This window comes from Panicum virgatum, chromosome 8N, assembly GCF_016808335.1.
Source record: "Panicum virgatum strain AP13 chromosome 8N, P.virgatum_v5, whole genome shotgun sequence".
Classification (NCBI taxonomy): domain Eukaryota; kingdom Viridiplantae; phylum Streptophyta; class Magnoliopsida; order Poales; family Poaceae; genus Panicum; species Panicum virgatum.
The window spans coordinates 51,052,257-51,066,991 of NC_053152.1; the positions used below are offsets into that span (position 1 = coordinate 51,052,257).

The window sequence follows — 14,735 nt, forward strand, 5'->3', positions numbered from 1 at the left end:
CTTACATGAGGTTCACGAGGGAACCTGCGGTACTCATCAATCGGCTCATAAGATGTAGTGGCTGATTAGGCGATCGGGTTATTACTGGCCCACTATGCTTGAAGATTGCTTCAAATATTACAAAGGATGTCAGGCGTGTCAGAGGTTTGGCAAAATTCAGATAGTACCAGCATCAGTAATGAATCCTATCATCAAACCGTGGCCATTTAGAGGTTGGGCCATGGACATGATTGGTCAGATCAACCCGTCATCTAGCAAAGGTCACCAATAGGTCTTAGCTGCTACAGATTATTTCACAAAGTGGGTGGAGGCAATCCCATGAGGTCAGTAGCGTCAAGAGATGTGATCAGCTTTGTCAAGGAGCACATCATTCACAGATTTGGGATCCCTCAGACCATTACGACCGATGGAGGATCGGTCTTTATATCAGAGAATTTCAGGAAGTTTGCCGATGACATAGGGATTATGCTGATCACATCATCTCCATATTATGCTCAGGCTAATGGACAAGCTGAAGCATCCAACCAGAGCCTCATCAAGCTCATAAAGAGGAAGATTGATGAATATCCTAGGCGCTGGCATGAAGTTTTGTCAGAAGCTTTGTGGGCATATCGTATTTCATGTCACGGGTCCATCCAAGACATCGCCGTACCATTTAGTCTACGGCCAAGACACTGTGCTACCATGGGAAATTACGGCTGGATCAAGGCGTGTCGAGTTCCAGAACAATCTGACAATTGAACAATATGCAGCCTTGATGAATGACAATGTGGAGGACTTGACAGAGCTAAGACTTTGGTCATTAGAGAAGACAAAGGAAAACAAGGCTAAAGTTGCTCGTGCGTACAACAAGAAGGTCAAGCCAAAGAATTTCCAGGTTGGAGATTTGGTTTGGGAGGTAGTATTGCCATTGGGAACTAAAGATAAAAAGTATGGCAAGTGGTCCCCAACTTGGCACGGGCCGTACAAGGTTGATCAGGTTTTGCCTGGGAATGCATACATGCTCGAGGAATTGGACGGCGTCAAGTTTCCTGTTGCTGTCAATGGCCAACACCTCAAGAAGTATTTCCCGAGCATGTGGGAAGGCGAGTGACAAGAGCCGATGAGATCCATCCGGCTGTACTAAGATAGGCCAACACGTTGAGTTGGCCAAGAAGAAAAAAAATTTATGAAAGGCCAACACGTTGAGTTGGCCAGTAAAAAAAATTTATGAAAGGCCAACACGTTGAGTTGGCCAGTAAAAAAAAATTTATGAAAGGCCAACACGTTGAGTTGGTCAGTAAAAAAAAAGAGAAAAGAGATAATATATGAAAAGCGAGATAGCCGATGTGTAACCATCGACTTAAGATGTTTTAAATAGTTACAAGTTTCAGGTTAACAGGCAGTAATGATTGTTTCTGGAGCCTATCTATTGGTTCAGGAATTCTTCTATGGCGTGGATGGCTTCTGTGCGGACGGCGTCTGCACATGCTATGATTGCTTCGTCATCCTTGTCATCGCCTGTTATTATCTGCCGACTCAAGGTGCTTATCTCTGCAAACTCTGCTTGTATCTGCTCGGCTATTTCCTGGGTTTCTTGTTTGGAGTTTGCAATGGAAGCTTCCTCGGCTTGGATGAGTTTCTTGGTGGTGCGGACCTTTTCTTCGAGTTCCACCAATTCTTTCTTCAGGAGGTCGAGTCGGTTCATGTTGGCAGACACGTCAGCTTTGATATCTAGAGTTGCCTTCTTCTGGTTGAGGGCCTTGCACTTTTGGGCAATGTCAACCTTCAGAGAAACTTGAGAGCGACGTGCTTCTATTCTTTGTTGTGCTTTATTCACTTCTACTAGGAAGAATGGAAGATTGCTGGCTGGCCAGAGCTTGATTTGCAGTAGCTCCGGGAGTTGGGATTCTATTTGCTCGAAGATGTTCTTTATTTCACTGGAATCACCAACTAGAGCAGTAATTGGAGCAGAGAGCAGGTCCTTGATATTCTGAAGCTGTTTTGTAAATGTAATCGGCTACTATTCTGGCTGCACTTCTGCATTCGGTGCGTTCAGACCCATTGATGCTGGATCAAAGGAGAGCAAGTCTGAAATATTGAAGCCCTGCTGATACGATGAAGATTAATTGGGAATGAAGTGCATTAATGGGGTGATCAGCTGATTTAAATTGGCTCGTGAAAGTTACCTGTTCTGAACAAGAAGTGATTATCGGTTCAGGTGTAGCCGATCCGGTTGGATTGGAGGTGACAACAGTGGCTTCGACTGTGTTAGCCTGTTTGTCATGCATATCCGTCAGGCTATTTGAAGTTTCAGTTGCTCCAGTATCAACTTCATGAACGATGACTTCATGTTGTGCTGGGTTACTGGTTTCGAGGATGTCTTCAGTTGCGTCCTGGAAATAGAATTACAGTCAACCAGAGTACATGTGTATGCAATAAAGAAGAAGTTTTAGAAAGATGAGTTACCTGGTTGGTGTCGGACTCTGATGGACTCGGGGAAGCTGGTGCTGGTTTCTTGATGACACGCCTTGTGATCATCTTCCTTTTCTTGGTTAAGACTCGGGGGGCAACAATTGCAGAAGCTTTTCTTCGTTTGGAAGCCGACTGAAGTAAGTCTGGCTGAATAGTCATTATCACTTTCTTCATTGATGGCGATCCTTTGCAGAAGAGTACATCAGGGGCAGTTGGAAGAAAGTGGAATGGCTCCCCGTTGCTGGTCATAGGTTTTGGACCATCTTGTTGCTGCTAACAGGATGAGCAGGATTAGTCAAGTAAAGGAATGGAGGATTTAGAAAGGATGAATGTATAAATTCAATACCTCTTCCTCGGGGATTACATATTCAGGATCAATTTGCTGCAGTCGAGGACCTAGATCTTTCCTGAATACATGTGTTTTCCATATTTCCCACCATGTGCTAAAATCAATTGGTGAAGGATCAAAGGACAGATCGGCTGGTATTGGAATGTGGAGATCATCGAACATGCTGTAACATCTTGAACTGGTGAGACCGTCAGGCAGATCGGCTATACTCTCCACCAAGTGGTGAATATGGAAGTGGGGAGGGACTTGTCCTAGGCCAAATTGCCGAGCTGCTATGACTGGTTGGTAAGCTTCCTAACCTAGCTTGATAATTCTATTGGAGGTGCTGATGCCAACAGGAAGGAAGCCAGGTCAGATCATTAAAGAGTATAGATGCCGAGTGCTGTCGTCATCGGCAAAGTTATCTAATCTGAAGGCAGTTGGGTTTTCAAAGGATTCAGATTCAGTGAATGGGAGATAGAGTGGGTTGTCCAGTCCTTTGTAGAAGACTCTGAACCAGTTTGCTGCTTCTGCTGAATTCAGTTTACTGCCAGGGAGACTAAATAAAGTTTGGCCGTAACTAGTACATCTGATTGGTTTGCCACTCTCATCAGGAAAAGAGTTCTTGGTCAGGCCTTGGAAGTTGGGGATATGGTGCTGAAAGTACAGTTGTGCCCACAACTAAATAAACCACCAAGGGCCTCCAGTTCTCAGTTTCTTTTGGTTAAGCAAGTTAGATGTCATCAGATGGAGATATCTGTAGGTTTCTCCAAGAAAAAGTTTGCCTAGGCCGGTGCGGTTGCCATGGGCCAGGTGATAGGCCAAGGGGAGATAGTCTTTAGTTGGAGCTAAAGAAGGACCACAGAAGATGAAGTGCTCTAGCCAAAGATTTAAGAAGGCTGTGTGTTCCTTTTCAGTCACTGGACCTTTTGTTTTCATATGCTGGTTCATGTAAGTGCCCCAGTTTGTGCAGTTTGCCTTGGAAGAAAGTTTAAAGGGGACTTCTACCATTTTGTGGGCAGCTGGGTTAGGAGATCCAATGTCTAGGGCAGTTATCATGGTGACATCAAACAGAGTAATGGTCATGGGTCCATGGCCGAAGAAGAAACAATTCAGAGCATCAGACCAAAAATAGCCGATGGTTTTTAGAAGATTTTCATCTTTGTCAAGAGGAGATAGTGATAAGCTAAGTGCATCGACTATGTTCAAATCCTGCCACAAGGGCATATAATCTTTTGCTACTCTGCTGTACCATGTAGTCCAGCTCTCAGGGGGGTTAGGCCAGGCTCTTAAGCAGTCGGCCCAGAGGTTCAAATCGATGTTTTGACTCATGAAAGAAATCCTATTTGCTTCACAAGAGATTAAATATGTGGGATTTTCGAAAGTTCGTGGGCCAAGACAGAATGATTTTGGATTGGAAGGATGCGGCAGAAGAATGTCTGACACCTGAAGTTCAGAAATTCAGAAGTATGCATATGGTGTCAGGCTTCTGAGTTTAATGTTCAAAGGCTTAATTGGCTGAGGAAAACTAAAAGGGTTGGGCTGGATGTTACCTTCAGGCCGCAGATTGCCGCATCATCAACAGTAGGATTTGTTGTCTGAGCTGCAGAGTCTGCCATGGCTCAGATCCGTTGACTTGAGGTTTGGTTGCTGTGAGCTCTGATTCGAATTCCGGATGCTTGGAGAAGTTCTTGCTCGAATTTGTAGAGCTGGGTTTTCGAATTACGCTCGGATTTGAGAGCTTGTTTCGAGTTCGGTTCAAGGTGGAAGTGATACTCTACTCTTGTGCGGGTTGCTTCTAGTTTGAATTTCGTTGGCTCTTGGATATTTATAGAAGCCTGATGCGTTGCCATCGGCTTTTTGGAAAATGAATCAGACACGCAAAATTGAAGGAAATTGATTTCATTAAAAGGAAAGGTTTCTTACAAGGAAAAGCCGATTGTTACAAAGGAATTAATCCTTCGGCTTTACGGTCCTACTCCTACAGTACTACTTCTACTGCTCGTAGGTGCCTAGTACCTACGGCGTTTGGGGCTCCGGGCCGGCACATCTCCGCCGTCATCGCTGTCGTCGTCGTCGTCGTCGCTGCCGAAGGCGCTGCTGCCGCCTTCGCACCCGAAGTCACTCCAGCCGTTGTTGCCGCCGCCGCTCTCTTCCTCGCTGTCCTCCTCGGAGGACCCAAGGAACTGGAAGGGCTTTCCGCCCATCGGCTCATCATCGGAGGAGGAGTCAATCTCCTCTTCCGAGGAGGAGTCGACTCCGTCCCAGGAGAACTTGTCGTCGCCGCTGCTCTCTAGTTCCTCCTGGAACAGGAACTGGAGGTCCTCTCCCTCGGTCTCGGGCTCGTCCTCCTCGGAGACGGTCCTGAAGTCGAACTCCTTTGCATCCCAGTGCAGAGGAGCCAGGGCTTCGTACGCTGCCGTCGGGTCCCATTCGGGGGTCGGCTCTCGGCTCTCTGGGATAGAGTCGATGGAGGAGGCAGAGAGAGAAGAAGAAGAAGAAGAAGAGGAGGAGGGAGAGTCTCCGAAGGAGTTGGAGCCAGAGGAAGAAGAGATTGCCATGGCTGGCGGAGGAATGGGGTTTTCTGCGCTAATTGGCTTTGGGAGGAAGAAGGAGTTCGCTGTGAAGGAGAGTCGATTCGGGATGAGATTAAATAGTGAAAAGATGGGAGACGGATCGGCAGTTTCACATTCTACGAGGAGCCAGTTGCAGAGACGTTGCGTCTTCCTTGGTGGTTGTAGTGTGTTTAATGAACATTAACGGGAAGATGAAGCGACAGAATGGTTTTGGAATTATCATTGCCAAAACCAGGGGGCATGTGTTATCGCCATAAATTAACAGGGGCCGAAAGCAAGTTGGGCTTAAAGCAGAAGAATAAGAAGGCTTGTAAATCGGCTCCTGCGTGAGCATTTGGGCCACATGGGCCATGTATCTTTAGATTTAGTTCAAGATTAGAGATAGAGTCCGATCGGGACAAGATTAGTTTGGATTGTTTCCCAAGTCTCTGGACTATAAATATGTACTCTACGTTATTCATGAAAAAAGAACGTCATCACGTCTCGCAAACAACAATCTCGGCGCATCGCCACCCCTAATCTTAGGGTTTCATCCAAGTAAGCGCCATGTTGCCCTGATCACTTCTCGCGATCAGGGGAACGTTGTTCTTGCTTTTACCTTGGTATTACTCGTACTGAAGCATTTTTGATGGCGAGTAATGCTAGTTATCCTGATGTTTGTAGCATGGCTTTTAGTAGATCTGTTGTGCTTTTGTTGCTAATTGTCTACGAATATCATGTTGTCTTTACGCGATCATGTCATCAACTTATACTAGCCCTTGTTGCATAGAGTTAGTTGCGTAAAGGCAACACCCTGCTTCTTTTATGTTTAGTAGATCTGATCTGTTACGGTTTGCTCTTATCTTTTAGAGTTGGCACAATATCTGTTAGATTAGGCCTTGCAAACGGGTTGGATGATCCGGTGGCGTACTAGATGCTTTATTTTAGCCTTAATAGGGATTGTTCCGGGAATCGGCTCTTGCTAGTTCTTAGGCCTCTGTTTTGGTTATGGTTTAGTTATCTGTTACGTTTATTAGGCCCAATCACATGTAGGATGTTCCGATCTAATAGTGAAGCTTTTTACCATCGTGGATTAGATTAGTTAGATTTAATTGAAGCAGCTTTACAGTCATTTGCTTTAATTATCAATATCCGGATGCAAACAGATCCAGTCTGACACCGGGACTCGATCGGCTCTTTAAAGCCGATGCAAGAGTCGTCCCGGGGAGCCGACCATGGCTCGGACTTACGTTTCCACGTGTTTGTGTATGCAGGTTAATCGTTGCAAGCACGTTCGCACCTTCCTGATCGGGTATAGGTCAGGTGGCACGCCCTGCGTCTTCACAAGCCGCGGTGTGTGCCGGAATTGCGGGCCGTCGACGAGGGAACAGTGCCTGCCAGCGCCCCGGCGACCTCCCGGCTCTTCGTGTTGCCTGTCGCTGCTCGCCGGTGGGTTTCGACCGACAACACATTCATACAGACCCTAACTGACCATAGAAGCATATATACACATAGATGCACCATACATGGAGCAACTAACCAAAATGCCCACGCAGGGGCACCCTAATCCTAACTACACTTCATTTATTCTTCTGTTGCTTCTTTATGCTGATGGATGGACCTGCTTCATCAGACGAGGACAAGTCCACATAGATTACCTCCTCCTTTTTGTGCTCGAATTTGTTCACCTCGATTGGCACATTTATTTGCACTCCCTCTGGACGTCGCTGTTTCTGAAATGCAAATTAAAATAGGTTACTGATCATGTTTGTAAGTACCAGCACTGACCCAATTTACAAAGGCGCTATTTCAGAAATGAAAGTAAGTGGGGGAAAATTACCCAACTCATGGCCTTGCATCTCCCTAGGGTTTGCATCAGTTCCTCAGTCGGATCCGCAATTACAGTGTACTTGTAGTCACTTTTCTTTAGCTTCCTCTTGATTGCAACCCGAAGCTCCTCCGCCTTAGCATTAATCTAACATTTTCAAAGTAATCAGATTGCATGTGCCAAGTAAATAGGAAATAGCATGGATGAAATGTTCCATTGTAGGTAGGGGAAGAACATCACCTGATCAGTAGAGAGAATCTCAGCATTGGCATCGTCATCGCTCTCATCCGAGAACTTGATCGCAGCGATCATGTTTGGCTACTGTTTTAGAATATGTGATATCTGGTAGTGAATTGGTGCTACAAATAAGTATGTAATTTTTCTACCCTTTGTGCTACCCTTTTTTGGTTGCAATTAATGAGTATGGAGGCCGACTATCACATGGATTGGGTTGAGTTCTGATTAGCTCACTTGAATGATGGGAGGATAGTGTTTGTTGACATAGGAAGCAGGGGATTTATGATCCTAGGACCAGCACTTCCACATACATACATATATATATGTGTGTGTGTGTGTGTGTGTGTGTGTGTGTGTGTGTGTGTGTGTGTGTGTGTGTGTGTGTGTGTGTGTGTATGTGGAAGAGATTAAACCTTGTGTTGCAGTTGGTCTGTACAATTGGAGTGTATACAGCTTGGCGAATGGTTCCAGTTAACAAGGTCAAATGTATCTGCTCTATCAGTGAATGTTGAACAAATAGTAGTTTTTTTTTCATGCTATTCGTGCGTATAGATTTGATCAGTCTACTAGAATTATAAAAAAAATCTGATGCATTCCTCTAGAGTTTGAATCATGAGTTCTGGGATATTCAGTTTGGATAATGAGTTATGGGATATTCAGTTTGGATCATGATAAGTGGATACTTCTCAAACCTTTGGTGAAAACTGTGGTCCTATGAGACATATTCTGATTTAAATGATGCATGTTGGCTTGTTGAATTCTGGTTAAATCAAAGTTGGGTGCCCTACATGTTTGAAATATGTGTGCTCATGATTGGCCCTTAAGCAACATGTGGTTAGTTCCATAAATATCTAGGAAGTAGTTAGAACCTCAACTCTGGAGTGTAATTAAGTGTGGTTAGTTGTCATAACATGTGGTTAGATCTGTAGAAGAATAAATTGCATGCACTGTTGCTTAAGAAATATGCAATGCAGATTCTTAATTCATCCTCAACTCTGAATTTTTGTCCATTAGAACCCAAATTCATATGGAACGTTCATCTAGTCAAAATCTCTGCAAAACTAATGGACTGAAATAAGAGGAGATCGAATCAATTCACCTTCTTGACCTTGGACGATGCGGGTCCCTTTCCTTTGTAATTGCTAGGGCTGGCGCCAGGAACCGTGGTGGGGTAGGGGTCGCGGGATGGCGACGGCGATGGCGACGGGAGGCGGGATGACAACGGCGATGGCGAAAAGGGGCGGAAGAAGCGCCCTTCCTTGTCGCGTGGCTGCGTCCTTGAGTTGTGGTTCCAGCACTTGCGGCCCGCCATCTTCAATCCGCCGGCGATTTGTGGGAGGAGATCGTGGGGGCTGGGAGGAGACGCCGCCCTTGCACCCTACGCGACGGGAAAGGGGGAGATGAACGGGGGAAGAAGAGACGCCGAGGATAAGTCCAAGCCGCTTACACGTGGGACCCAATGATCGGTTAAAAAATTGATTACTCACTGACATCCCGGTCCCACATGTAGGCGCTAAGTTCTTATCCCTTGTGTTCAGCTCAAGGATATATTTTGATCCATATCAAAAAAACTTTAAACATGTTTAACTTTCTGAATTTTTGTTCAAATGCGGTGGTTTTTTTTCTACTTTCTTGGAAAAAAAATTTCTTGAACTCGAAACATTTTCATATTTTTAATGGACCCCATGTACTAAACAATTTTGGGAGTTTGCCCACTATTTAGTAACTATAGAATGAATTGATAACCTTTCCAATGTTTGATTTGTACGATATATGTTGTAATCTCAAAATTTTCAATAGTCACATATACCCAACATAATTAACCAAGTTGATTTGGACGACGATAATGTGTCTTTCGCTTGGGAGCTAACCATATGTGTATCATGTCATGTAGCCTTGTGTATATTATTTAGCCAAGTTGATCTCTTCACATATATGATCATATCATTTGGGAGCTAAGACCACATTTTGGAACAAATGGGTGAATGAGGGCCAAAAATGAACAGCTATTTCGAACTATAAGACTCATGCGTATTTATGTAGACATGATCACATAGGTAGCCATGGGTGTATTATCAGTTCTGAAAATATTATGAGGTAATAAAATAATGTTTGTGGATCAAACTAAATAGCCAAGTTGATTTATTCAATGATGATCGGTACACATAGTGATCATATCATTAGGGAGCTAAGATTACATTTGGAGTAAATGGGTGAATGAGGGCGGAAAATGAACAGTTCTTTTCATACTATAAGACTCATATGCATATTCATGTGGGAACTAATACCACATCTTGGAACAAATGTGTTAACGATGGCGGAAAATAAGTTTTATTCATATCTTGTTGGACCTAAGAACATGTTTTGGAGCAGATTTGTAAACGTGATGTAAAATAAACAGTAATTTTCAAACTATAAGACTCATATGTATAGGCGAAAAAAACATATATCCATATATCATCTAAAGTACGAGAAACAAAAAATGATAAAAGTTGACTAAAAAAATGTGAGGCACAAAATCGAACTGCTGACCTCTTGGCAAACACCAAGATAACAAACCATTGGGCTATTCACGTTCTTTTGAACACTCACCATTTATATTTTACTAGAATGATGAAATCCCTTGACTTTTCTGCTAATCCTCCCTGGCCGCCAATTATCCCACGCTAATCCTCCCAGGCCGCCAATTTTCCCACGCCGCCAATTTTCCCACGCCAATCCTCCCTGGCCGCCAAATCCCTCTCCCCTGTTTCAACTTCCCTCCCAATTTTCCCACTAACCCCGCCCACCCCGCGAGATCCCCTCGTCATCTTCCCAAACGAAACCATCAGGGCGCCGCCCCTGCTCCCATCTCTAACTCTAATCATCGCACTCCCATCTGTACATCGCTTGGTGAGAAGGGGGCACGAAGAGGTCTGTCCTTCCTGGTGATCCACATATGGCGACTCGTGCCTCCAACACTGTTGGCGACCACGGAGATCCTGCTGATGGAGACGCCGGCAACCAAGGGATCAAGAAACCACACCAGCGCCCTGCTCATCCCCAAGGTCTCACTAATGACCACGAGTTACAGTTTCAATCTACTGAAACTAGCAGGTACGCTACGTCTTGGAAGTTTACATCTACCAATTCAATCTACTGAATTCTTTTAGGGAAACTCCTATGAATGAGAATTTCGATCTTGACTGAGAACGCCTAGGGTTTGTCTTAGAAATCACCTATAGGGTTATTCTGAATTCTCTTAAAAAGAAGAAGAAACAAATTTCTGGAGGAAGGGTATAACTGTGTTCTTTGCCATGATGGGGTAGGAGAAACCTTGGAACACTAGTTTTTTGAATGTCCCTCTGCTGGCAGTCGGTGGTTTGCTCTGGGAATTACATGGGAGGAGAATGCTAATGTGTATCAGAAGATCTATCTAGCCAAGCAATCTTTAATTCCTGAACATATTTAATTACATGGGAGGAAATTTTTGTTAGATTTCACCTAGTTATTTTCTACTACACTGAACATATTTAATTCAACATTGCAGAGCCCCAACTGATGGAAACGACGGCGACCAAAGGATCAAGAAGCTCCAAGCAGGTGCGCTACATCCCTGATAATGAAGTCTATCTGATTATGTTGATTCACTTAACTTAATTTTTTATATCTCAGAATTCCAGATTTATTATTCATTCATGGAGTATTAGTTTGGTCAGATTTCAACTGGTTTATGTTGAATACACTGAACATAATTTGTTAGATCTCATAATTCCAGATTTATTGTTCGTTCATGGAGTTCTAGTTTATGTTCAATACACTGAAATTAATTTTTTATATCTCAGAATTCCAGATTTATTTGTTCATTCATGGAGTACTAGTTTGGTAAAATTTCAACTGGTTTATGTTGAATACACTCAACATATTTTGTTAGAACTCATTTATTCCAGATTTATTGTTCATTCATGGAGTACTCAAAAAATATAATATGTTGTTGCAGTACAAGGAATTGATGCATACAAGGAATGGCTTGAAATCCTGCAACAAGAGCAACCTGAAACGGGTAAGTTAAATTCTCTCCCCCCGCCCGCATCAAAGATAATGTATGATATAAGTGCTAATATCATTACTAATACTTTGTTGATATGCAGAATTTAGAGATGATTATAGGGACGAAACCATCGAGACATATAAAGAATGGTTGAGGCGTAAAGGCTATCTTAGAGACATCTGTAAAATCTACTCTCCTGCTCTCCTATTTATATATAAATATATTGTAACTACCATGTGCAAACTATAAATTTGACAAACTGACCATTCCATTATATGTAGATGCATATGCACAAGATGATGATGCCAACGACAATGTTCGAGTTGCTGCTGATGAACACCGTACACATAGCTCGTCACCAAAAAAAGAATGGCCATCTCATGCAAGGCGTAGATCAAGAAAAGGGACAGGTGTGTACTGCATCCAACAATTTGTTACAACATCCTCCATGTTTAAATTGACTGACCATTATGAACATATTTGTTTCCTTATAGGTGCAAATGAAGGTTGTAAAAAAAAAGGGTGTGGTACCCTCAAGGGTTTATCAGCAGCCATAAAGAGAATAAAGAGTGGCTCCCAGAAACTAAAAATTGATTTTTCATCAAGCCTGGGAGGCCCCATAGGGCCTAACTATCGTGCATTTGTGGATGAAGTAGTGCTGTTTACGAGAAAAAGGGCTCCGCTTATTGGAGTGAAAGTTTGGAAAGACATAGATGAAAATGTGAAAAATTCTATAGCACTCGATGTAATGGTATGCACAAGAAATTAATTTTATTGGCTAATAGCAATATCATGTCATACATGCAAATGCTTCACATTCTTAATGATTTTGAAATTTACAGAATCGGTGGGAGGTTGAAAACACTGAGGATGGTAAAGAAAAAATATGGGCTGTGGCCAAGGAGTGGTACAAAGGATGGCGCTCAATATTCAGTGCGACTTACAAGGCATACGACAGTTATGATGAAAGAATGAAGAACAAGCCTGACGACTTGGACCTTGTTGAGTGGCATTATTTGATCCTGTATTTTGGAAGTGAAGCTTTCCAGGTATTTCTTTTCTATTGAAATACACGTGCCAACTATATCTGTTTACTGCACTACTAATTCATTTTGTTAATTCAAACTTTTTGCAGAAGGTAAGCAATAGGAACACTAACAACCATGAGCAAAAAAGGACCAATCATTGCACAGGATCCAAACCATTCTCCAAACTTAGCGATGAGCAGGTATGCTATGACATACTTTTTCATATCTTACCAAATGGCATGCTGTATATTTAGTTTTCCACAAGTGTCAACTGATGCAACATTCCTGCCATCCAGAGAGATCCCGGAACAGGTGAAGAACCAACTGATGTTGACCTTTGGAGGATTACACACGTGAGGAATGGAGTATGGTTTGATGAAGCTTCTCAGGCTATCTATGTGAGTAATGCAGTTAGTTCAGTTCTCACATCATGATTCATAATATTATTGCTTTAATTTTCATAATTCAATAATAACTCCATTGTTGTTGTATCAAATAGGAGAATGCAGTCGTCAAAATTGCAGAAAAGTGTGAAGAAAAAGACACTATTATATCAAATTCAGAAGAAAATATTATTTTCCAAGCAACCTACAAGGAAAGCACAGGATGCAAAACATCCACTGTTCATGGTCATGGGTACATGTCTACACATCCAACAGAGAGGGCATCAATGAAGGCTCAACTCGAAGAACAAGCCCGTGCTATAGTTGCAGCCAACCAGAAAAATCAAGAGCTACAAGAACATATTGAGAAGCTAAATGACAAACTTGAAAACCAAGAAGCTGAGAGTGAAAGGAAATTAGAAGAAAAGTTGCAAGAGTTCAAAGAGGAAGAGAGTAGGAAAATCCAAGCACTTAGGGATGAATTCATGGCAGCACTTCAAGAAAATACAAAAACCACGTTAGCTCAGGTAAAAGATATTTGAATATCTATTTCTAACAGCAGATATCAAGTAAGGTTCTGAACCAATTAACAACTTGGCTGATTTGTTACCCTTGCAGCCTGCACCAAATAATTCAAACATCCAACAGGAAGCTACGCCACCTATTGACAAAAAAGCTGCCACTACTCCAGATTCTAATGCAACTGAAGCTACATCAGTTCAGGTACAAAAATTTCTTCGTATTTGTCACACCATTGATAATATTAGCACATGGCCTAAGTTAGCTTCTTGCACCATTTTTTCCTATGCAGACTACACCAAAAAGTGCATCCATCCCAGAGGCAGCAAGGCAAGTGGAGATACATGCAACGAAAACACCATCCTCTAAGGCCAAGAGAAGTCTTTGTCAACCAACAAAAATTATATTAGTTCACATAACTTGATGAATGCTGCTGTGAAACATATACGGACTAGAAGCCAGTAGGTATGAACATGCTCCTAATTATAACTTCTCTTACATTTTCGACGGCGAGGGACAGGACGGGGCGGGTCGACGTTGTTGCGGCGGGACGGCGACGGCCGGTCGTCGCAGCCGTCAGGTCTCCGAGGGCACCGGACGGCGGCGCGATCCGCCGAGCACGCGGAACGGTGGATCGAGGATGGAAGAAGATGCGGTCAAAGTCGTGGGTCGTGAGTAAAGGATGGGCGGCTAATGTGCATCGTTGGTTGCTTTGACGACTAAAATGGACGTCTCGCGTTGAGCCCAGGCAGAATGACGAATAGCGGGAGGTGGGACGTGCATCGAACCGTTATTTAGGTGGTCGCCGTGCATCGAACGGCTGCTGGTTCGCACTTGCAGAATGACGAAGCGGGAGGGCGAGGGTCGGCGACGGATGAGTCGCCCATTCGAACTTTTTAGGAGTAGAGATATGTGTGGCTAGTCGTGTTGCTCCTTATCCATATGTCTCTTAATGGCAAGTGCTAATTTAATCTTTTCCTAGAGCTTTGTTTAGTGGTACTGCAGCACGATTCTTTTGCTTCAATGAAGAAATAGTAAATCTAATTTAGTCACATGTTGCTTGCTTCAATGCTGTCTGATGATGCTTGCATTTACCTTTTTCCTTCAACAGGATATTTGAACTTGCTAAATGGATCAATCGCACACTGATGCCTTCCATGATCAACACAAAGATAGTCTGCATCAATGTCAAACAATGTTTCTTGGATCCTACATAAGACATGTAGTTGTGTTGTTGACCCAACAGTAGCTAGCTAGCTATCTATGAACTATTCTCAATTCTGAAATTGTACTGCAATTTGGCACTTGTCATTTTATTATCTACTCATTAGCAGAATTAATGTTGGATTCCTTTCAGTTTCATGGTGATTTGA

General features: G+C 43.2%; 1 protein-coding gene and 1 long non-coding RNA gene across 2 annotated transcripts; both read left to right on the forward strand.

The window, feature by feature from the left end:
• The first annotated feature begins 11,388 nt into the window (after positions 1-11,388).
• LOC120686241 lies at positions 11,389-11,806 on the forward strand. The gene is made up of 3 exons (XR_005680054.1): positions 11,389-11,444; positions 11,533-11,613; positions 11,714-11,806. It is a non-coding gene; the product is annotated as an uncharacterized LOC120686241 (long non-coding RNA).
• Positions 11,807-11,951: 145 nt separating this feature from the next.
• Positions 11,952-13,622, forward strand: LOC120685247. Its single transcript, XM_039967055.1, has 7 exons — positions 11,952-12,183; positions 12,275-12,481; positions 12,568-12,660; positions 12,757-12,858; positions 12,960-13,370; positions 13,462-13,566; positions 13,611-13,622. Exons 1-7 carry the CDS (start codon positions 12,181-12,183, stop codon positions 13,620-13,622), a joined length of 933 nt encoding a protein of 310 aa, XP_039822989.1. The 5' UTR covers positions 11,952-12,180.
• Positions 13,623-14,735: the final 1,113 nt, after the last annotated feature.

Coding starts and splice junctions, on each gene's coding strand:
- LOC120685247 (XM_039967055.1), top strand. Junction 12,482..12,567: donor TTGGAAGTGAAGCTTTCCAG/GTATTTCTTTTC, acceptor AACTTTTTGCAG/AAGGTAAGCAATAGGAACAC. Junction 13,371..13,461: donor CAAAAACCACGTTAGCTCAG/GTAAAAGATATT, acceptor TTACCCTTGCAG/CCTGCACCAAATAATTCAAA.